The sequence below is a fragment of the Ursus americanus genome, chromosome 2 (assembly GCF_024610735.1).
Source record: "Ursus americanus isolate L20-20 chromosome 2, mUrsAme1.1.p, whole genome shotgun sequence".
Classification (NCBI taxonomy): Eukaryota; Metazoa; Chordata; class Mammalia; order Carnivora; family Ursidae; genus Ursus; species Ursus americanus.
Genome location: NC_142128.1, coordinates 100,679,651 through 100,702,463, shown reverse-complemented (window position 1 = coordinate 100,702,463; position 22,813 = coordinate 100,679,651). Strand labels below are relative to the sequence as shown.

Here is a 22,813-nt window from a genome sequence, read left to right as displayed (position 1 = left end):
TTTTGGAGAGTCACGGGGTCCAGAGAAGAGTCCCCTTTTCTGACGTCTTAGAGATTTCTCCTCATCTCTTTAAACAAAAACAAATGGCGACTTTATAATTATCTAAAAAGAAAAGTTAGCCAACTGGTCAGAGCATTACAGTAAAAAGGGAAGTGCTGGAGGAAAAAGCAGAAAACTGGGGGAACCAGTTGGGTGGGAAAAGGTTAAAAAAAGTCTGTAAAACCCCTTTTTATTATAAAATGAAATGTGCTCACCAATCCCACTCTTTACCCCCCAAGTGCTGTTCTTCAGGGCGCCTGGCAGGCCTCCGCATGTGTGAAATGGGCTGATTCGGGAGACTCTTCTCCTCCGGGCAACTTCCCTGATTCTCTGCCCCAGAACCTGGCGTCAGCACCTGGGCCTGGCCGGCTCTGGCTGTCCCGGAGCTCAGGGGCCTCAGGAGCTGCCCCGCGGGCCCCCAGCTGCCGGGAGCACCCAAAGGGCAGCTTCACGAGCGATGAATCACACACTTAGCTCCTCTTCTTGCCCCCTGGCGATGATTTGACCCTCTGGAAGCGCCTGGCTGGATTCCTGCCCATCTGCTGTGCCTTGGAGGGGAAAACTATTTCAATTACCAAAAAAAAATACAACAACAACAACAACAACAAAAACAAAACCAGAAGTAAAAGCAAAATGAACACCCGAGGTTCTCTTGTCCCGTAACGTCGTACAGCGCACCTGCACGTCTCTGTTCTTACCTCCTCGGTTCTCCCCGCGGCCCCGTGGGGCAGGTAGGGCACCTGTCACGTTCTCGAGCCCACTTTACAGATGAGAACACTGACAGGGGCAGAGGGCAGAGGTTCAAAGGGTTGCCCGGAAACCTCAGCTGGCCTCGGGGGGCTCTGACCACGTCCCGAGGGGCACACCCAGCCTCTTGAGTGCCTGTTGAATTTGGTCTCCCTCCTCCTGAACCGTGTGAGGCTTGGCTCAGCCTGCAGTCCGGGCTGACCGGGGCGGCCTCTCAGGGACCCCCTTGCAAGGGAACGCCTGGTGGGGCCAGGGGCCTGGCTCTCAGGAGGTTCACACTCGGCCAGATAAGAGCTGGCGTGCAGGCGTGCCAGGGAGAGCCCTCTGGAAACATCCAGGGCAAGGGGGGTCTGAGCTGCGTTGGGTTAGCTGAGTCCTCTGCAGCCGTTCTTGGAAGAATCCCGAGGGCAGAGACGGACACATCTGCAGGTGTCTGAGGTGGGTGGGGAGAGGTGTGTGGTTTTGTTGGCTGCAAAGGGGAGGCGGTGGCTGGAAAGAAGGCAGGAGGCAGGCCCCAGAGGGCCCCGGCCTGGGCAGCTCCTGTGGGGGAGGCTGGGCACTGGGCTCAGAACCCCCTGCAGGGTCCAGTACCCTCTCATTGCACGAGAATGAGGCCACCAGGGAGGGCAGAGCAAGGCCAGACCAAAGAACAGGCAGGAGGGGAACGAGCGGAGTGCTGACCGGTGACCGTCCGTGCCCCTCCTGCCAGGCCTTTCCGGGGGGCTGCTGTGAGCCCCCCAAGAAGAGTCTAGGCACCTGCGGTGGAGTCCTCCCCTCCCCCCCAGCACTGAAGAGCAGCCTGTGGTCATGGGCAGAGGACCAGCAGGTCGGGACCCAGAGGTCACCCTGCTCCCGCTGACCGGCCAGGCAGTTGTCCCCTGCAGGAGGTGGGGCCAGCCCCCCCGGTGGGATAGCTGTGCGGCCACAGAGCACCCTCGAAGGGGCCCCATGCTTGCTTCACACTCTGCCATCCCTGTGTTGACAGTCTTATGAAGTCTGGGACAAGGAATCCCATATGTCCATATGTCATGTCGCTGGTCCTGTGTGGGTGGGCTAGCTCCTCCCCACCCCAGCCCGGCTCTGGGTCCCTGCCTCCTCCCCCTCCTCCTCCTCTTCTCCCCGCTCCATCCTTCCTGCCTGTTTTATGGAAGACGAAGGCCAGACTCCGAGGTGATCCCGGTCAGCCCTCCCATCTGCCAGAGGCACTGTTTCCTTGCAGTGTGAGTGGGACATCTGGGGGAGCAGCCAGAGGATGGCATTGTCCCAGGAGCCACGAGCCTCATGGGGAGGCTCGGAAACTGGTTTAGAAAAACACGCAGCATCTGATGCTAGCCAGGCTGCCGCCCCTGGGCTCGGCCTGGGCCCTGCGGCCCTGCTGGCCAGGGGACCGTTTCTGCCCTGGGTGCTCGGGGGCTTTGGGCAGCTCCGAGACCAGGGCCGGGAGGGGTGGGCACGGAGAGCCACGGGCCCTTCTGGGACTGCGGCAGCCTGTGCGCTCGGAGGCAGAATGAAGGCGTCCGTGGGCGCCTGTCTCTAGGGAGCAGGTCTGCATCTCCTGCGAGGCCAGACCTCTCGGTTCCTGCTGGCAGGTGATGGAGGGCGTGCAAAGTCTGAGCTGCTGGGACGGGCTGGCGGGCTGGCCGTAGCGGGGAACGCTGGTCTGGGCCTTGCCAGGTTCAGGCACAAAGAGGGTAGGGGTCTGTTTTCAGGTTTTTCTCCTCCCCCTACACATCTCGCCGTGTTTCCGCTCCCTGTCCTGTCAGGTGCCAGGGGATGGAACTGCCTGGAACAATTTCCAAGCATCAGGCATCTCCAAGCCACTCACCTCCCACGTACCTGCTAGTTTCTGGCCCTTTCCTTCTGAACCTCCCCGTGCAGCTGGAGTATGCAGTGAGATCCCACCTCTCACGGAGCGAGGTCAGGCATGCAGCCGGTCCCCTGCACTCCCGGATAGTGCTTATTTAACCCCGGGGGGGGGTGGTCAGTGAGGGATTTGTGTTGCGGGGGTCTCATCCCACTCTGTAAACCTGCACTGTTACCTGGAAAACCTCGCTTCGGTCGGCTCTACCCGGCAGCACAGAGTCGAAGTGAAAGCCTGCCCTTGGACTGCACCTGCTCGGCAGGCAGGCCGTTCCCTGGTTCTTTCCTTTCCCTTGCAGTGCTCGCAAGAACATCCCAAGGGCAGCACTCCAGCCACGGTCAGATCCGAGTGGGGGAGAGCCTGGCGTTATCTGCTAGCGAAGCTGCAAGTGGCCCCCACATGGGACGGATTTAGGGTTTGGGTGGCCAGCCATGGTGCATCTCCCAAAGGTTCTAGACTCTTCTGTTAAAGGAGCCTGACTCCGCCTGAGCCGAGCGGCTGCCAGCCTTGCGCCCTGACTGCCCCGGGGACCCTCCTTGCAGAAACCTCCCCGGGGCGGGGGGCGGGGGGTTATTTTCTTCCATCTCCTGGCGCTCCCACTGCTGTGGCCCTGTGCCTTCCTTTCCCGGGCCTGGCCATGACCTGGACGTGCTTTCTCTGGTTAGCGTTGGTGGCCACATTCGGCACGGCTTGGGTGCCCCCGGCATGCAGACCCACAGACAAGAATGTTCCACCGCCCTCGACCGCCTGGGGCACGCTTGGTGTGGGAGGACTCTCATGGCCTTGGCCCTTTTCATGTGAAAGGCACGTTTCCTCATGTTGGGAAGGGAAGCTGAGCAGAAAGCTCAGAGTGAACTGTCGAGGACCCCCCACCCCGAGCGCCCTTCTCCTTTCTGGCTCGGACTCTCCCACATGTACCCCATCCTCATGGAGTGGCTTTCACTCCTGTTCAGGGGAACCCATGGGCTGCTCCCATCTTACAGGTAAGGGGGACCATGAGGAAGTTCACGAGCTCGTCCAAGGGCAGTCAGTGAGGAGGGGACCGAGGCAGGACTCGGGTCCGGGTCCACCTGCCTCCCCCAACGGTCATGCTGCCCTGCTCCAGGCTTCCCAGCCCAGCCTCCAGAGCTCAGCCCCCACTGGACCCAGCTGTTCCAGACCCAGGCTCCATCGCACAGGCCTGTGACAGTCTTCTCCCCCAGGTCTGTCCCCACCCTGCCCCTGTTGGCACAGCCTCCATGAAGGCCTTCCTTTCCAGCACCCACCCATCTTGGCACACCCCTCCCTGGCCGTGGGACCCATCCTCTCTGGGTCACCTACAGATACAATGTGAGGTGACACACAACTGGGTGACGCTGGCCCTTGAGGGTCCAGCCGTCCAAGGAGCCTGGTAGACCAGCTGTCCCTCCCACACCAGGCAGAGGAGGAAATGGGGGGGGGCAGGGTGGGTTTAGTTGTTCCCTGGAGGGGAGTGGCACGGGGTGGGGTCAGCGCTGGACTGGGGACACATGCCCTCCTGCTCCCACGCTGCAGCTGTCACCCTCGTACCCTGTGAGCCCCGCTGCATGGGGGACGGCTGCGCACTTTGCCGCCGCACCGACCTTAACTCTTTCCCGCGGGTCCGTCAGGCCACCGCCCGGCTCCCGTCCTGTAATGAGGTTTTCCGTTGTTGCCCCCCCCACCCCGCGCTGTTTGTGCGGCCTTCTGGGTGCTGAGATAAGTCACGCCTCGGCCTTCCTTAGCCTTCTTTGGTGATCTCCATCAGAAGGATCTAGAAAAACAACCTTGCCAGTAGAGGCCCGGCCCTTTTGTCACATGGTCTGGCGTAAGAATAGACTAGGTCTTGGTGGCGGGCTGAGGGTTTCCGGCACGGGGAGAAAGACTGCCAGGTTCAGCGGGGAGGGATTCTCCTTAAACAGATTTCCCCTTGAAAGCCTGATGACAGAAGCAGTGGGGCTCAGCAAAGAGACAAACCCGGGGCGGCTGATTTACCCTTGAATCCACCTTGGGCGCCAGCAGCCTCTGCAAGGATGCGGCCTGTGTGCTTGGGGCGGCTGCTGGCAACTGTGGGGCAGGGAACCAGGAGCCGCATCTTCAGGGCCCCCCCAGTCAAGGCGGGACCCCTCCTCCTCGCCCCCCTGCCCCCTGCGCAGAGCTCCTAGCTTCTCCTTCCCCCAGCTCGGAGCCCGGTGGGTTCGCTGTGTGGTTTTGCTGGCCGGGGACCCGCTTTCTCAGGAACTCGTGGCACTGCTCGGCCAGGCTCCCACCCCCTCCAGGGACGCCTGTGTTTGGGGCACGTGGTCTTCCCCACTCCGTCTCTGATTCTGTCCTAAAGTTAACGTGGGGATGTGTGTTTCTGGAGAACCGTGTATTTCTGGGGGAGAAGGCGGTTTTTGTGAGGCAGTTGTGTGGGATGGAGGTTTTGCGCACGAGCCGCATTCATCACCGACTTCCGAGGGTCAGGTCCTGCCCGCGGACGGGACGGTGACGGCCCTGAATGCTTCTTGCGGAGCTAAAGTAAGGTGTTAAGTCAACATCAGTTCTCCTTTCTTCACAAGGAGCCCCTCCCGCGCACACGCGCGTGCACACACACACACACACACACACACATGCACATATGCGTGCGCGTGCATGCACAGGTCCTACTTGAGAAACCCCCTGAGAAGGAGAAGTCCTTTGAAGAGGAGGGAACTGCAGGCCCGCTCACCCCCGTGCACACCCCGGCCGTGGGGTGGAGGGTGCTGTCCCCGGGGAACTCCCTGCAAAGTCTCTCTTCGAGCCCGCTGCCAGCAAGGAGGGCCTCTGCCGCCGTGTGCACGGGTACAGTGTGAGGTGACACTGGCCCGCTCTCGCCTGCCTCTGAGGGGCCAGTGCTGTTGGGACGCCGAGGTCATTTCCCGGAGCCCTTGAGGGTCCAGCCGCGCAAGGAGCTGGTGGACCAGCTGTCCCTCCCTCACGGGGCAGAGGAGGAAACCGAGGTCCCAGAGGGGCATGAAGGGGGGGTACAGGGTGGGTTTAGTAGTTCCCTGGTGGGGAAGTGTCACCAGGTGGGGTCAGCACTGGACGGGGGACATGTACCCTCCTGCACCCACGCTGCACCTGTCACACCCTCAGCCCTCAAGGTCCCCTTGCGTCTGGGCGTTCTGCTCGGCAGCAGGCTTTGCCGAGCTCCCTCTGACAGTACCTACTCCGCATAGATGACAGAGCTGAGGTCCTCGGAGCCGCCAAGGGCACCTGCCCCGTGGTTGTGGTGCTTCCCATCTTGGGGCCACAGGCGCCGAGTTACCTTGCTTTGAATGCATCCTAACCGGAAAGTACTCGTTCCCTTTCTAATGGAGTGTTTTTCGTTTGCTTCTTTCTAGAGCAAATCATGGAGGAAAATAAAAAACATGGTTCACTGGTCTCCCTTTGTCATGTCCTTCAAGAAGAAGTACCCTTGGATCCAGCTGGCAGGACACGCAGGTAGCTGCAGCCCCCCCCTTCCCGCCGGACCACCGGCTCCCTTGGGAGGCACCCAGCGCATGAGGGCGGGGCGGGGCGCACCCGGGATGCTCCCAGGGATGGAAGCATCTGGAACAGCTTCTCTGAGACCCTGTGGTCTGCAGTCTCAGCCAGATTGCCGAATGTGGCCTTGGCGCTGCCCTGAGGACAGCTGTCCTCTCCAGAGCCCGTGCTGCCCCTTCCCCAAACACACGCACGTCCCCCCTTCCTCTGTCTCTGTCGCATTCGGTCTTTCTCTCCCCCTCTGCCTCTCTTCCGCCTGAACTCAATAAAACCTGTGACATCATCAGTCCTGCAGCTCACTCACCATGTGTCAGCATGGGCAAAGAGGCCACGCCGAGCGCTTCATTGAGTGCCCACTGTATCCCCGCATCACCACGGTCTTGGGGGTCACACATTCTTGGAAATGTGGTCTCTGTCCCAAAGGAGCCTGTAGGTGGGGCATGACGCAGGCAGGTCACCCCACAAGCAAAGGAGGGTCCTAGGTGCAGGTGGCCAGGGCGCCCGCCAGCCACAGGGGAGGAGGGACGTGTCGCCAGAGCCCGAGAGCCGGCTAGTCCACATGTGGGGGCCCTTGGTGAGCACCGTGCTCCGGGGAGGTTTCGGTGGCTGCCCTAGACTTGACCTTCATGACCACAGACCAGCACGGGGTCTGACATTTCCTCTATATCCCCAACACCTGCGCCCAGCCCGAGGCGTTGGGACGGACACCTTCCTGAATAACTCCCTCCTTGATGCTGTGACAGAGAGAGCACTGCACGGGTGGGCTGTGCCTGGGACCCCCGCTTCTCAGCCAGTATCCTGACACGGAGGCACCTTCGTCGCCTGAGAAGCAGGACCGATGAGGGGCTTGGGCGGGGGGGGTAACGGTAATACAAACAGGACCGCAGAGGCCGTCCAGCATTGAGCACTGGGGTCCTTCCCTCTTCAGGAGACGAGCCTGCTGTCAGGGAAGCCGAGGCACCAGCCCCGCTTTGCAGTCCGTGTGGCTGGGCGCCAGGATTTGCATCCACTCCCCACAAAGTGCTTGGTCCATGAGCGGGGACCTGGGAGACCTCCCGAGGGGGCTGTGGGGTGGGGGGTGGTCAGCGCGGGGAGGGCCTCGGAGGGGGACCAAGAGCCTCCTGCCATCTTGCCCCGCAGGCAGTTTCAAGGCGGCGGCCAACGGCAGGATCCTGAAGAAACACTGTGAGTCTGAGCAGCGCTGCCTAGACCGGCTGATGGCCGACGTGCTGAAGCCGTTCGTGCCCGCCTACCACGGGGACGTGGTGAAGGACGGGGAGCGCTACAACCAGATGGACGACCTGCTGGCCGCCTTTGACTCGCCGTGCGTGATGGACTGCAAGATGGGCGTCAGGTGAGCCCGGCCCTGCGGAGCGCACTCGGCCACCCTGCACCGGCCTGGGCCCGAGAAGGGACTGGAAGGGCCTCCGGGGCGGCCGGGAGGCTGGGCATTCCCAGGCTGCCCCGAAGTCTGGGGTGTGCGGGGCAGGCTTTTGGGGCTCTGAGCGGACCACTGAACCCCATCCCCACCCCGGTCCTATCACATTACGTGCAGAGGGAACGGAACCCTGGCTTTGCCCCTGAAAGCCTCCTTTCCTCTCTGGAACCGATAGCTGTGGGGCCAGAAACGGGGCCGGGCTCCGTGCTGAGCCTCCCTGGGGAGGGCAGAGAGAACTGGCTGCCTTTCTGGGTGGGCGGGGGGGTGTTGCTTGGGGTAGCAAGGGGGTGGCCGCATAGGGAGGCGGGCGTAGAGGCCCTTCTCAGTGCCCCTGTGCCCCCACCTGGGGGAGGGGAGAGCCCATTAGTGGACCGTGCTGGTTTGCCAACAGAGACTTGCACCTGCCCTTTGAGGGGAGGGGGAGCCTAGGAGCTGCTCCCTTGGTGGACATGGGGTGCTCTAGGGGCCCCGAGTGAGGCAGAGAGGCCGCAAGGGGGTGCGTGGGCCTGTGCGTGGAATCAGGTCCAAGCCGTGGCGTCTGCCCAGGGAGATAAACCAGGAGAGGACTCAGGAGGGAAGAAGACAGGAAGGGCGGCCAGGAGGAGACAGCGTGGTGCGCGGGGCCAAGAGGAGCCGAAACCCCGCCACCGGCACCCTGGGCCCTGTTTTGGCTGCGTGGTGTTCTCATCCCTCTCAAACTTCGACCATTCAGTGCCAGGAGTCCTTGAGGGGCTCCTTCTCTCCTTCGGCCAGGGCTGTGACCACAGGGTGTCCGGGAGCCGAGCTCACCTCGGGGAGCCACCGGCTACAGGTGCCCAGACTGGAAAGCCAGACGCCGGGCTCCTCCATCCGGCCCGTGGCTCGCCGGGGAGACCGGGCCCTGGGAAGCTGCTCCAAGCTGGGGCCTGTGTTTGCTTTGGGTGGTGCAAGCAGTTTTATTTCTTACAAAAGAAGAATGAGAAAGAAGGGTGTGTCTGGGTGTCTGTACGTGGGTGATAGAGACAGGGGCCAGGGGAGAAGGCCCATTTCCCTTTCCTCCTCACTCCTCCTGGGACTGTCATCAAGTCAGACCCTGCAGGCTGCGTCCCCTCCGTGTTGTCCCCAGGCAGGGACCAAGGGATGGGGAGGTACAGGTCCCCCTCTGCGCTTGCATGTCCCTGACCTCCCTCTCTCTCTCTCCCTCCATCCAAGGCCTTCACCTCTCCGGCCCACAGGGAGGAAACAGAATGTCCCTGCAGCCACCACTTGGCCACTGCTCTTCCAAGAGTCTTATTTCTGTCCCCGGAAGGCCGTCCCAGGGTACACCGGGATGGGCCCTCTCAAGGGAAGACACGTAAATATTCCAATGAGTGTTCACTCCGACCATGGCCAAAAAAAGTACAGCCTGAGGGAAGAATGTGTGGCTAGTGGGTCCCGAAAGGCTGCCCCGTGTACCTGTCTGTTACCCAGGAAGTTGCTGGGGACAGGCGCCCCCGCCCACCCAAGGCTGCCTCCTGTCCCCTGCGTCCTGCAGCTGTGTGCCCCCAGTGCTCTCGGGAGAGACCCCGAGTGACCCGCGAGGCTGGAACAGCTGTAGCCCAGAGGCAGAGGCCGCAGGGTGAGGGAGGAGTCTGCGTGGAGGGGAGGGGCGGGTCTCCCCAGAAGGCGTCCTGCCCCAGCTTTTCCTCCCTGCTTCACGATGCTAGGGACAGGCCCCGTGGGCTCCTGCCATCCAAAGGCAGGGGTCACGGTCCAGTCTGAGCAGGGGTCACTGATGCCACAGGGGAACGGACCCGGCTCCGTGGGGCCCTGTGTCCCTGTGGGGAATGCGCTGTCCATTCAGAGCGCGGCCTGTGCTTGCCAGAGGGAGGAGGCCCGAGTCCCTGGCTTGAGGGGTGGAGACTTGTCACAGGGAAGTAGTGGGCGGGCTGATCAGCAAACGCAGCCTCGGCCACGGTGGGGGGCCTTAGGAACAGGTGACATGCGTGCCTGTCATGTCCTAAACCAGGTGCGTCGTGGGACCAGGGTTCCACTCGGACATAGGCTCACGTGGCTCTGGGGAGTTTTCTTAGATGTGACCCTGTGGTCCTGTGTGTTGTGTGGCCTGCCAGGCAGAATCGATGGCGTCTTCCTGACATCCGAATCAGGGGCTGGCGGGTGGAGACCAGGACTGTCCTCAGCTTTCGAAGCCGTGGGTGGACTTGGCGTGTATGCTGTGCGTACCCCAGGGGCTCGCTGCGGTCCGGAGAGGCACCCCGGCCTTCGTGTTGTTGCCGCCCCCCCTGCAGTCAGGCCTCTGCTCCCCCATGTGAGACGGAGGTGTCGCCTTCCTCCAGGGCGGCGTCGGGGAGCTCGGGCCCCACTGTCCGGCTGCTGACCGTTTCCCCTGCCAGAGCGTGAGCAGCTCCCCCCGGATGGGCTGCGGGGGCCGCTTTGGAGAAAGCCCCAGCGAGAAGGGACTAGAGGCTGAGGCCCGCTTCCTGTTGAAGGAGCTGGTAAAGGCTCTTTGCAGAAGCAGGGCCACCCACCCACCCCGCAGGCCCCCACAGCGCACTCCGGGGCCCCGGGGATGGCCAGTCCGCCCCGCCCCGCGCGCGCATGCGCGCACACACACACACACACACACACACACACACACACACACACACACAGGCCAGCGGATGCATCTCCATGCATCACTGCCCTCTCCCATCACTGGCCCGGCTCTGCAGGCCCAGCGGGGTGGGTGTGTGCGTGCGCACGTGGGGTGTGTGCGTGTGCGCGTGCGTGCATGGGGGTGTGCGCATGCGTGGGAGTGTGCGCTCGTGCAGGGGGGTGTGCGCGTGAGTGGGGTGTGCGCACGAGTACAACAGAAGGCTCTAAATGACCCGGCCTGTGTTCACACCCAAGGACTTGGTCTTTTCTGACATTTGATACAATGATTTCCGAAAACATGTCCTTCAATGACGTCATGAGTTGACGTGCAGTCAGTTTTGGGTCCCAGCGCTGCAGCTTGGAGCAGGTGTGATGGGCAGTGGCGGCGGAGGCGCGGGGTGGCCCAGGAGGGCGGGGCTGGGGGCCGTGGTCACAGCCGCCCACCGTCTGGGCAGCCGCCGCCCACGAGGGACCCGAGCAGGAAACTTCTCCACTGCAGCTCGGCGCTGTGATTTCTGTTTCAGAAAGGCTCGCAGGCGGCCGTGGAGCCCCGGGGCAGGGGAGAGGGGGTTTGATTTGGGAGCAGGGGCGCGTTTGCGTTTGCCGGGCTGTGCCGCAGAGGTGGCTCCCCACCTCAGTCTGGGATGGGGGCGAGGGATTCCGCCGTCCTGCCCCTGCTCCCGTTACCCTGCCAGTTTCCAGGGGACCCCTGCCAGTTGAGCCAGCAAGCCCCGCCCGCACGTGCAGAGGGCAGGGGAGTGCGTAAGCGTTGGCCATGTTTTCTCGGGCCCTTTGGGCTGGGGGCTCCAGTGTGAGGAGGCACGCGCTGGGCGAGGCAGGCTGGGCTGGCACGTCGGCGATACAGCAGTGACCCTGGGGCCCCCAGACTCCCCCTCCCCTCCTGGCCATGGGCTCCCCCTCCCCCGCAGTGCCCCTTCAGAGGCCACCTTCTGGCCTGGCCTTGATACTCAAGATGTCCCCTCTTGAGAGAGCCAGTGGTATCTAAACCCTTCCTAGAAGGAAGAGCCCCTGGGCTCTGCCAGGCCTCCTCGGTGATGCTGGCGTGGGGTACCCCCTGTGCAAGGCGGCCTGTCCGCCGCCGCCTGAGCGGACTGTGTGCCCATCCCAGGTGAGCATGCCTTGGCTAAGCTGCGTGCGGCCCCCGGGGCAAGGCAGGGGCTGCGGCCCGGCCAGTGGCCCTCATCACCCCCCTTCCCATGCAGGACCTACCTGGAGGAGGAGCTCACCAAGGCACGGAAGAAGCCCAGCCTCCGCAAGGACATGTACCAGAAGATGATCGAGGTGGACCCTGATGCCCCGACCGAGGAGGAGAAGGCCCAGCGGGCCGTGACCAAGCCTCGCTACATGCAGTGGAGGGAGACCATCAGCTCCACCGCCACGCTCGGGTTCAGGATTGAGGGCATCAAGGTGAGGCCCACCATGCGCCCGGGCCGCCGGCTCCCGGCAGAGGAAGAGATGGAGGCTCCGACATCCACCCGCTGGGTCGTGGAAGCTCAGACTGTGGTCCCTGTAGCCTTGCTGGGTTTCCATCCTTGGCCCACTCGGGGCCCTGCTGTGCAGCCCTACCTCCGGGGCTGGACGGCTGGGAGACCCAGCTCGCCGGCGGGCGGGAGGCAGGGCACTCTGCAGAGGGAACCCTGGGGACCGCTGCTTTGTGAGCTCTGGGCTGAGAAAGCCATTCGCCCTTCCCCTGTCCTCTGAAATCATCATTTTCTTTCTTTTTTTGCATCCAGACGGGCTGCAAATGCGATGCTCGTCCCTCTCCCCATAAGGCTCATTTTCCTCTCCTTACCTGTGTGAAACGATCCGCATTCCCTCACCTCTCCCTCTCCAGCTGGATGCTCTGGCCTCTGTCACTGTCCAGCCAGCGTCCACACCAACACTTGACCTGCCTCTCCCCTCCCCTGCTCCAGGAAAGGGTCCCCCTGAGATGTGCCATCCACCTGGCTGTCCCTCCACCCCGGCGTCCTGCTTAACCTTTCAGAGGCAACCGTGCTGCATTACTGGCCTCCGGCCTGATGGTGCACAGACCCGAGTTCGGGGGCTCCTGATGGAGCCAGCCTTACCCTTTGTCCCCAAGAACAGAGCTCCTTCTGGGGGAGCTAAGCTCCATGCGCTTCTCTGGAACAGCCTGGAACAGACACAGCGCCAGGCTAAGAAGATGGAGCAGTTTCTTGCACTGGGTGGGCCAGGGAGCGGAGACAGGCAGAGAGTCTTGTATCTTGGCCTCCGGGGAACCTATGATAAAAGATCTTACGTTACAAAGAGAATGTTGCTGACCTTGGGGTGGGGGCCCCCTCTCTTCTGTCTGGACAGCAGGGACTCGTGGGCACTTGGGTTCCCAAGGCCGGGCCCCAGGTGAAGCTGAGACCCATCCATCTCCTTCAGCCCCACTCCTCCGTCCCTGGCCTCTGCACCCCCCGGGGCTCCCCTGACCCTCTGCGCTGCCGCCCGACTAGCTACCCTGTGACGGTGCAGGTGCCTGGCTTCCTCGAGCTGCCAGGTGGGTGAGCACCCCGACGGCCCCACGGGCTCTCGGCTGACCCCTTCTGGGCGGGTGTCCTTCTCCTTCTCAGAAAGAAGATGGCTCCGTGAACCGGGACTTCAAGAAGACCAAAACGAGGGAGCAGGTCACCGAGGCCTTCAGAGAGTTCACTAAGGGGAACCGCAACATCCTGGTGAGTCACCCCCCCCCCAAGGGGCCGGCCACACGGGGACCACCGGGGCCCTCCCAGGTTGTTGCCCAGCCCTAGACCAGGCCGGGCCGCTGTGCCCACACGCAACACGCCGGCACTGGGCAGGTGCAGAGGAAGGTGACTCAGTTGCCAGTCCCATCGAGGGTAGCTGGGGGCGCTCAGTGAGCTCACTCTGCCTTGCTGTCCCTTCACGGCGCCAAGGATGGTTCCCTCCCATGAAAGGGCTGCTGTCACTGTAGCCTCACTGCCTGCCGGGCATCGAGCATCGTGTGGGCACCAAATCCGCGGGGCAGCCCCTGGGGCAGGCAGACATTCCTGTCCCCACTTCACAGGTGAGGAGCTGGAGGTCCGGGACACAGCTAGGAAAGCCCAGAGCTGGACCTCACACGCAGGCCTCTGCCATAGTAGGCAGGCCAGACAGATGGCTCTGACCTCTGGGGTCAGGCCCTTGACCCTCCAGGCAGAGGTGGGGTGAGCGGAACATCTGCACCCCGAGGGAGAGGCATCCTTGGACAGACCCAGGCGCACTGGGGACATGGGCCCTGGAGCCGCCGGGGACAGGCTCCTTCCGAGCAGGGGTGGACCGGGACAGCCTTTTCTCTGAGCAGACTCCCTGCTGGCTGGACCCGAGATCTCCCTCCCTCCTTTGCAGGCCGGGTAGGCTTCCCTGGGTCCCTGGCAAGGAGGCTTCAGGCATGGGGTATGCCCCCGAGCTCTTCCATGGCAGGAGCCCCCTGTTTCCGGGTCACCTGCTCCTTCGCAGTGCCCACCGCAGAGCGCGTGCCCCGCTGTCATCGATGCCAAGCCCTGGGCCGCGGAGTTCTGCAGAAGGGCGTCGAGGGACCGTGGGAGCCTGCATGCAGCGGGTTTCCCCGTGGTCCCTGGGGACAGCAGGCACCCCGGGAGCCAGCACAGCTCCATCCCCGTGCAAGGGCTTGCCGAGAGGCCACTGGCAAGGATACTTGTGGCCTTTCCACTTCCTCTGTCCTTTGGAAGGTCAGGGGCACGGAGGTTTGTATTCTGGAAGATACCATGGCAACCGGGCTGTTGAGAGGCTGCTTCCACACTGCTGGCATTCCAGAGTAAACTTTACCCTCGTGGGAGAGCCCTAGGGGCTGCACGGCTGCGCGGGGGCCGGCCCTCGAGGGAGTGTGGGCAAAGCGTGGCCCCTGGAGTCCAGCTGCCCGCCTCGCCGGGGTCTGGAGGTTGGAGTAGAAACCCAGGCCATAAGGGCCGGGCGATGCCAGTGGGCCACATGGCGTTTCAAAGCCACCTCACCCCCAAGAGTTTAAAACCCTGGCTTGTTTTCTGTTCCCAGATCGCCTACCGGGACCGGCTGAAGGACATTCGGGCCACCCTCGAAGTCTCTCCCTTCTTCAAATGCCACGAGGTAGATACCGGGCTTTCGTCCCCTGGGACAGAGAGCCTTGCTCTGTGGGGTCAGCCACGAGGGCTGCCAGAGGCCCATGGTCCTCCTCCTCCCACAGCTCCCTCCTGCTCCCAGCTCCTGAGACTTCTGTCCCACACACTCCAGGGTCTTAGGGCAGAGCCCTTGGAGCCTCTAGTACAGCCACCCGTCACCACCCAAGACCTTCTGAAGGGCTGGCCCGTCTTCAGGCACTGCCCTTGGAGCAGGGCTGGAACTTTCCACCTGTTCCTGCTTTTGCATCTGTTCGTCTGTAGGGACAGCAGACAGAGGGTTGTGGATTGTCAGCACATTCGCTGGAGGGTCTGTAGGACCCTGGTGTCAGTGAGTCCGGGGCCCCCAGCCCCCGGAGCAAGCGGGTACAGGCGTGTACGTGCACACGCCATGCACGCCGCTCCCCCAGAAACAGTTACTGCCGTGGCCAGGTGTGCGTGAAGCAGGGATGTCACGCTCCCTGCAGGCTTGCAGCTCCTTCCAGAAAGGGGCCCCTCTCGGGGTCCTGTGTGGAGGGAGCCGCAGCCTGAGCCCGACCCACAGAGAGAGCTGTGGGGCAGCAGGAGGAACAGGAAATGGGTGGTCCCAGGACCCCCGGTAGAGGGAGCTTCCCCAGAGGGGGGTGGGCGAGGCCCTGCTAGGCCTCACGCATCTTTGTGCACGGCCCTGCCTCCAGACACACAGCCTGGCCTGCCCTGGGATTTTATCCCTGACTCACTGGCCCCTTGGTCAGGGTGCACCTGTCCCACGTGGTGGCTCTGGCAGGCGCCCGGATAGGACTGCCCGTAAGGAGGGACTGGGGTGCTCAGAGGGCAGACGGGGCGGGCTCGGCCCTGAGCAGCTATCCCGGCCTAGCCATTCGCAGGACGCCCTTTCCTCCCCTCCTCCACACTGAGGCCCAGGGTGCGTAAGCCTTCCGCCCTGCCCAGGGCCTCTGGATTCCCAGCTTGATAAAAGGTCCTTGTGCATGGGGCACCTGGGTGGCGCAGTTGTTAAGCGTCTGCCTTCGTCTCAGGGCATGATCCCAGCGTTCTGGGATCGAGCCCCACATCAGACTCCTCCGCTAGGGGCCTGCTTCTTCCTCTCCCACTCCCCCTGCTTGTGTTCCCTCTCTCGCTGGCTGTCTCTGTCAGATAAATAAATAAAATCTTTAAAAAAAAAAAAAAGCTCCTTGTGCAGCATGCCAGGGCCTCCCTTCCCTCCAGCCTGCCTGCGTGCCCCAGAGGGCAGGGGCCGTGGGCCTCGGAGCCCCAGGACCTGCCCCACTGGGCTGAAGGACCACACCACCCCTGGTCCGTAGCCCAGGCTTTGTCTTGCACATCTGTCTTCTCTCCTGCACCTTTACTGTTCTTTCTGGAAGATTGTTTTTGCTTTACTCTTTCTGGAGTCTCATTTGGAAGTGCCAGGTCTAGAAAGAGCTGAGAATGGAAGCTCCTCTCTGGGCTCAGCATTTTCCTTCTGGGAATGGAAGCTCCTCTCTGGGCTCAGCATTTCCAGGAGCTCTTCCCTGTCCTGCCCCGGGCCCTGGGAGCTATAAGGGCCCTGCACCCTCTCCTCTCACCCCCTTATCTTCTCCAGCCCCACCCAATGACCTGGGGGAGGGTTTGGGGGATGTGTTCATATTTGGGAGAGCGCCTTACTCCATGCAATTGCTCTGACCTGGCCCGGAGTGGGGGGCGGAGGGGGGGCTGTTGGCGTTTGTGGTCATTAGTAGTGGAAAGTGCACAGGCCGGAGCTTGGGGGCGGGGGTCTGCCATCCCAGACACCCTCCCTCTCCCGCCAGCCACACGGAAGGCGGTGGCTGTCCTGGTGGCCAGCCTCCTCTCACCCCTGCACGGCCACCCTGGGCTGGCTCTGCCGGGTGGGGTGGAGCCTCGAGCTCCGGGTGCACTCAGGCTGTGGTGGGGCGGGCCGTGGGGGTTCCGGCGCTGCCGTCCTCTGCTCCCCACTCACTCCTCTCTCCCCCCAGGTCATCGGCAGCTCGCTCCTCTTCATCCACGACCAGAAGGAGCAGGCCAAGGTGTGGATGATCGACTTTGGGAAAACCACGCCCCTGCCCGAGGGCCAGACCCTGCAGCACAACGTGCCTTGGCAGGAGGGGAACCGGGAGGACGGCTACCTCTCGGGCCTGAACAACCTCATCGACATCCTGACGGAAATGTGCCAGGGCGCCCCTCTCGCCTGAGGCGTCCCCCGCGCCCGCCTCGCCACACCCTCCCTTCCTCGCCGTCCGCTTCCTTTCTCCTCCTCCCTTTTCCTTTCGCGTCTTCCTGGGTGCGAGCCCCAGAACTGACCCTCCTGACCTGCACTACGAGACACTTTGTAGAGACGAGATGGAGATTTCCGAGAGCAGATGAGAGATTTTCTGGTGTCTTTCCTCATGAAGGGCTTGGAGCTGGGGTTTCCACTTCTCTCTATGCGTAGGATCTCCGAGCAGAAGAGGAATGCCCAGACCCAGGCTCCGCGGCCTGTAGGACAGCTCTGTCGGCTTTAGGTCTGGAGGCAGGCTCAGGTGGTGGTGGTGTGGGTCCCTCCCTAACCCAGGAGCCAGACTCTGCTGGGGCTTCCTGTGGGGGCCTGCTGCCCCCTGGTGGCCAGTGCGGTCAGTGCCACTGCCGGGCTCAGCCTGTGTGTGTCCCATCCTCCCACGCTGGGGACCGCGGTGAGGGCCATTGGAAGAACTCAGGCTTCAGCAGGTGCCTGGCTGCAAGCTTCTGGAAGTTGGGGCACCAAGCCACTGGGAACTGCATGTCGGCCATTAGCAGCCCAGGGGCACCCACAGACGGGTGATGGCCTGCTAATGCAGGGACCCCACCCTTCTGGTATTGAAACCCTCCAGCTTGGGGCCAGACCCGGCACTGGGGAGAATGCTGGAGTCCATTGGCTGTGCTCTCTGACCTAGGCCTTCCCAGGAGGGGGCAGGCAGGAGCTGTGTTCTTCCATCTGATTCTCACCGTCTGAATTCAGAGGGCAGACACTCTGCACACCTGAGCTTCCAGGGATGTCCCCCAACCCGCCAGAGCCACTTGTGCCTCCAGCTCCCTGCCTTGCACTGGCAAGGTCAGGGGCACCGGATGGGGCGGGCCAGGGCGCAGCCAGCCCCAGAGGAGGAAGGATAGAACCTACGTAGCACACTCCCCATACATCCCTTCACACCCCCCAACCCCCACCCCCACCGCCAGGTCAGGGCCCCTGAAGGTTCGGGGCAGGCTTCAGGGCAGTACTGGGCAGGAAAGAAGCAGGTTTTTGGCCTACTGGCTTCATCTCCACCCCGCCCCCCAGTAACTCTTAGTGCCTGAAGGGCTCAGACCCACATTTCCCAAATGTGATGTGGGCAGCTCCCAGGATAGGTGGTGGGTGCCAGGGGCAGGGAGGAGGTGCCCCGGGCATCTCTCTCGGGTCTCCTGGTTGCTTGAAGATGACTGGGGAACCCATTAAGCTGTATTTTAATTTTCAAGCAAGTTACATCTCTATCATGGAGAAGAATGTAAAATTGGCCTGACTTTTTAAGAACAAAACTCTCGGCTCTCTGGCCATGCGGAGTTGCTCCCCCGCCAGGACCCGTGGTGCCCTCCTTTGCCCGTGGAGGTACAGGGGGGCCCAGAATTGAGCTCTGACCGGGCGGGAGGTGCTAGGGTCAGTTCCTCTTGTGGGAGCTGTTTCAGGGACATGGTGGAGAAGTGCGCACCTGGAGGGACCAGTCCAGAGGTTTCCTGGGCTGTCCCCCTGTCGCCCCAGGGTCTCTGGGGGACCTCCGACCTCCCCACACAACGCCAGCATTTCCCCTTTCGTGCTGGGTGAGTGACAGTTGGTGGGGGTGGAGGGTGGGACACATGAGAATGTTTAAGTACAGATTTTTTTTAAAAAGGAAATCTTCCTGGCTCTTGTACAAAACAGTGGTGAGCTCCCACATGGGGCTTGTTAAAGGTCACACCCCCGCCCGGCTGAGCGCGAGAGGCCTCATGACAGCATGTGACCCTCATAAGGCAGGAGCACCAAAGCCAGCTTTGGGTCTCCCTCCAGAGCTGGAGTCACTCGTGGCTGAGAAGGGGGCTGGGGGTCTGCACCCCAGCAGTCTGCCGGGGAAGGGACATCGTTAATTCGGGCATCGAGATTCAAGATTCCAGCTCCGTGGCCTGGCCAGAAGTCGCCCTCCCTCTATCTATGAAGAAAGTTCGCTAAAGCAAATGAATGCTCTGAACAAAAAGTGCAGGGGACCAGCTTGATCTACTCACGAGAACAAATTTTCCAAGCACTTTAAACAAGCACCGATTGTTTGCAAACAGTGGGCGGCAATGCAAGTGATGTATTCATCAGAGGAGGTCCATGCTGCCTCTTATTGGCGATACGTCGCTTTGGGTCACGTTCTATCTGTGAAAATGGTATGAAGCCGCATCTTTGTAGGGTTACGCTCTTCCTTAAGGGTTGGGGTTCTGCATTTGCTCGCTAGCTCTCCTCTCCTGCACCTCTTCTCTCCAGCTGCTCGCCCCCCGTTCCCTGCCTCCTCCTTGTCCTAGAGGGGTAGATGGATCCTGAGTGGAATTTCCCAGAACCCTTTCCCGCCCAGCCCCGGTCCCCGCAGGGACGCCTTGGGTCCTGGCCGTGCAGGTGCCAGCAGGGCGGGCCAAGCCGCGTGCGCCTGCGTGGTCCTCGCCGGGCCCCGGGGGGGGGGTTCTCCGTGAGCTGCATGCTTAGCGTAATCGAGGAAGGTTTCTCTTGCCTTTAGTGTCGTGTAAGAAGTTTTTAAGTTATATTTATTTTTTCCGGTTTTTTAATTGCACAAAACACTAAGACTGGGAGGCTGGATTCTGTTTGTCCTTTAAAGCTGTGCCTTCTTTCTGAACTTCTTTTCCCACACGGTGGAAAGAGCCCGGACACAGCACTGCCCCCCCCCCCCCAGATGGACTCTTTCCCCTATTCGCTGTATCTAGCTTGAGTTTGCCCACATCCAGTCCCCCCCACCCCCCGTGTGTATATAACCCGGGCTGCGGGCTTGGGAAGAGGCCAGGGGTTCACACCCCGCCCCCGCCAGTGCCTTTCTTCTGGAGGAGACGACTCCCCAGAGGGTTCTCCTTCCCTCTGCACCCCTTTCTCCCCCACACCTTGGAGAAAACAACTGTTACAAACCACCCCCCGCACAGTGCCTGTCAAACAGACCGCGTCGCTCTGTACCTTCCCGAATAAAGGCCCGAGAGACCACAGTGCCGGCTGCCGTGCAGTCCTTGCCACCCCAAGCCCTGGAGAAGCGCCTTGCGGGGGGGGGGGGGGCACTTTTTGGAAACGAGGATCGCGCTGGGGCACCGAGCATCCCCGGGAATGGGGGCTCAGATTGGTAACATTTCTATCTGCCAAAGATTTTAAACAGTCTTCAAATCCAGTCTTTTCAACCTTGTCCCCAAAACCTTTACGTAGGTGTTAGGGCGCAGAATGGCCACGAAAAAGTGCTTGTCCCCCACCCTGCGGGTTGGGGGGGGCACTAGGAGGGAGGCCATGGCATGTGGAGCCTAGCTCTGTGCAAAGTGAGGGGCTGGCTGCTCGCCTCTATGGCCCCCTTTGAACCCCAATCGCCTCCACGAATAGGGCTCTGGGTCTGCGCTTTACAGAGGGGGAAACTGAGGCCAGTAATGGCACCTGGGCAATAAATGCGGAGCAGAAATTGGGATCCAGACTTTACCTGGTTGCAGACCCAGTTCTGTCTTCTTCCTCCCCAGGGAGCATCTGTGGGCAGAGAACCTGTCCTGTCTTTGCCCCGGGTCCCAGGCTCTCAGCACGGGGCTTGGCGCTCCCTGGCCTTGTCTGACACTTCTGATGGCGGGGCCATGCACTCTCATGAAGCAGTAGGAAATAAGCCTTCCCTCGAGGTTGCTTCCTGGGGAAACTGAACAGAAAGTACAGTCTTGGCTCCAATGTTGGTCCCTTGGAGGGGGTGAGGACCTTGGGCAAAAGCCAGACGCTGCAGCCACCATCTCCCACAAGGACGGTCCCACCCACACCTTCTCAGTGTTCGCAGCCACCCGCGGGACTCTGTCCGCACCAGTGGGATGGCACCCCGAAGGCAGGACTTGCCCCCGTGAACTGGTTGGTGTTTCTTCAGCATCTCACAGCTCCAGGCCCAGGACAGGTGCTCAGCCAAGTCTGCTGATGGGGGCCCCAAGCACTGTCGGTGACGATGGCAGTTGGGTGCGTGGATGCCCTTTCTTCGACAGTTGGCACAGGCTCCCTGGCCCTTGGGTCCTGTGCCCCCTGAGGCTGTCCCTCCTCTAGGTCATTGCCCGTGACCAGCAGAGCACCCAGCAAACACTTGCTGGGAGGCCCGAGCCCAAGTCCCCCTTCTACTCACAACTCTCTCTTCTGTGGCCCCCCAGGGCTTAGTGATCGCCCCCCACCCCCACCCCTCTATCATGAAATCCCGCCCACCGGTGTCCTGGGCCCACATCTCCTCCTGAGCCAGGACTTTGCAGCCGGGGTTCCTCCGGCGTGGTCATCAGTGGGCCCAGGTCATCAGTTGCACCCCTCCTCCTGCCAACCTGGAGCGGACCCCACACATCCCCCGGAGGTCCGGCCCTGGAGAAAGGACCCCAGGCCATGGCGGAGAGGCTTAGGTTTGGGGAGCCTGGGCACCACTAGGGCACATGGGTGTCCGCTGAGGGGTAAGAGTTGTCCTTAATGGGGTCTTGGGTCTTTCTACCTGCTTCGGACAAACTCCCACGGCCAGGGCTGCCCGCTGGCCCTGCCCTGAAGAGGGAATCAGCACGTGAACCAGGGAGAGCTCAGGGTCTGCTGCCTACGGGTCCTGCCTTGGGGTCCTGCCGCAGCCGGGGTGGGGCCGGGGCACTCCAGAGGGGCGGAGCGGGGCTCCTCGCCCTCTGCGATGGCAGTTCTCACGGGGGTCTGGCCTAGCTGGGGATCCCTGGAAAGTAGGAGTCTGTTCTCCTTGGATGAGGATCGAAGGCGAGCGCCCCGTCAGCTGGGGGTAACCCATCCCAGCGATGCTCCTGGCAACCAGGGCACCAACCGCAGCCAGCTCTGTGGGCCCACTGGGGGCCAAAACACTTACTTCGTGGACTCCATGAGCAGAGAGCTGTGGTGACATTTCGGGTGGTCAGTCACCCTGTTGCTTTTCCAGGTCACTTCTGGCACCAACCAGCTTGGCCTGGGTTCCCTAGAAACCAGGTAAAAGCTGGCATTTATGGGAGAGAATGATCCCGGGGGCCCAGCACGGGCTGGGGGGGCGGTGGATGTGGAACGAGGCTGGGACAAGGGGGGGGCAGGGTCAGCAAGAGTGAGCTGCTCTCCCCTCTCAGGGGATGTCTTCAGAGATGCCCAGAAGCCTGTCTTGGGTCGGTCCTAGGAGAGCCCGGGCTAGGAGAGCACGTGCCAGCACCAGCTCTGCCTCCCACTGGCCACCCTGTCCACAGGGCATCATCTTGGGCGGGAGGCACTGCCAGCCTTCTTCGGGTGCCCGTGTGGGTCAGCGTGGTGACGGTGACAGCAGCAGCCTGGGCCCTGACCATGGCGACAAAACGGGCCGCTGCTGGGCTGCTCTGGTCTGGCGTGCAACCAGGTTGACCAGACTTTTCCAGGAAACACCAGAGGGCAGTGCTCACCCTGGCCCCACCCTCTGCACAGTCCTCCATTCTGTCCCTTGCATTTCCCTGATGGAGGGTCTCACCCCCTTACCCAGTTGGGCAGGAAGCTGGGGTCCCATCAACCTGCCAAGTCTGGGGAAATAAGGAATCTCCCTGCGGGTCTGCAGAAGGTTGGCGGGGGAGTGCTCAGGCTGTCTCCAGACCAGGGACCCACAGGAAAGTCTCCTAGAACCAGCTTGAGAACCAGCGGATGGTGGGACGCCTGCCTTGGCCCGGGGCGGGGGGGGGGGGGGCACTAGGAAACCCAAGCCTGCGTCTGAGCAGTGGCAGGCCTGGCCAACCCTGGTGCCTCTTCTTCCCCCATCGGCTAGGGCCCCAAGGTCACTGAGCGTCTTCACTGAAGTCTGGGGAGTCTCTTAGCTAACACAGTGGTTTCTCATCTTTTGGGGATCACAGATGCCTTAGATAATTTAAGGAAGCGATGAAACCTTTTCCCAGAGAAATGCCCATAAGCACATACACAATTTTATATACGAATTCAGGGACTCCTGGACACCCCCCTACCCCCACCAAAGCCCCTGGATAAATCCCCAGGTGGTGGATGGGCCTGGCTTAAGAATCCTGGGTCTGTCATAGCCCTTCCTGGTAGGGGAACGCCCCAACCCCCTCACTGCAAGGGCATCTCTGTCATCCGAGGCCGGCCTGGCTGCTGTCCCCCCTTTCCCCCTCCCTTAACCATCCAGCCTTCTGAAAGGCATCACCTTAAAATTACGGCCCACCTATTTTTGTAAATAAGTCTTTACTGGAAACAACCGTGCCCATTTATCTATGTATTGTCTACAGCTGCTTTCGCACCACAGCACCAGCGCTGAGTAGGTGCCCCAG

At 61.9% G+C, this 22,813-nt stretch overlaps 1 protein-coding gene across 1 annotated transcript in view; it reads left to right on the top strand.

The window, feature by feature from the left end:
* ITPKB (inositol-trisphosphate 3-kinase B) overlaps window positions 1-19,540 on the top strand; it is an 88,300-nt gene extending 68,760 nt beyond the window's left edge. Inside the window, exons 3-8 of the mRNA XM_045796616.2 lie at window positions 6,010-6,109; window positions 7,292-7,505; window positions 11,426-11,630; window positions 12,800-12,901; window positions 14,238-14,309; window positions 16,309-19,540. Of these exons, the coding sequence (XP_045652572.2) occupies window positions 6,010-6,109; window positions 7,292-7,505; window positions 11,426-11,630; window positions 12,800-12,901; window positions 14,238-14,309; window positions 16,309-16,524 (909 nt within the window). The 3' untranslated portion in view covers window positions 16,525-19,540. The remainder of the gene's footprint in view (window positions 1-6,009; window positions 6,110-7,291; window positions 7,506-11,425; window positions 11,631-12,799; window positions 12,902-14,237; window positions 14,310-16,308) is intronic.
* The last annotated feature ends 3,273 nt before the right edge of the window (window positions 19,541-22,813 follow it).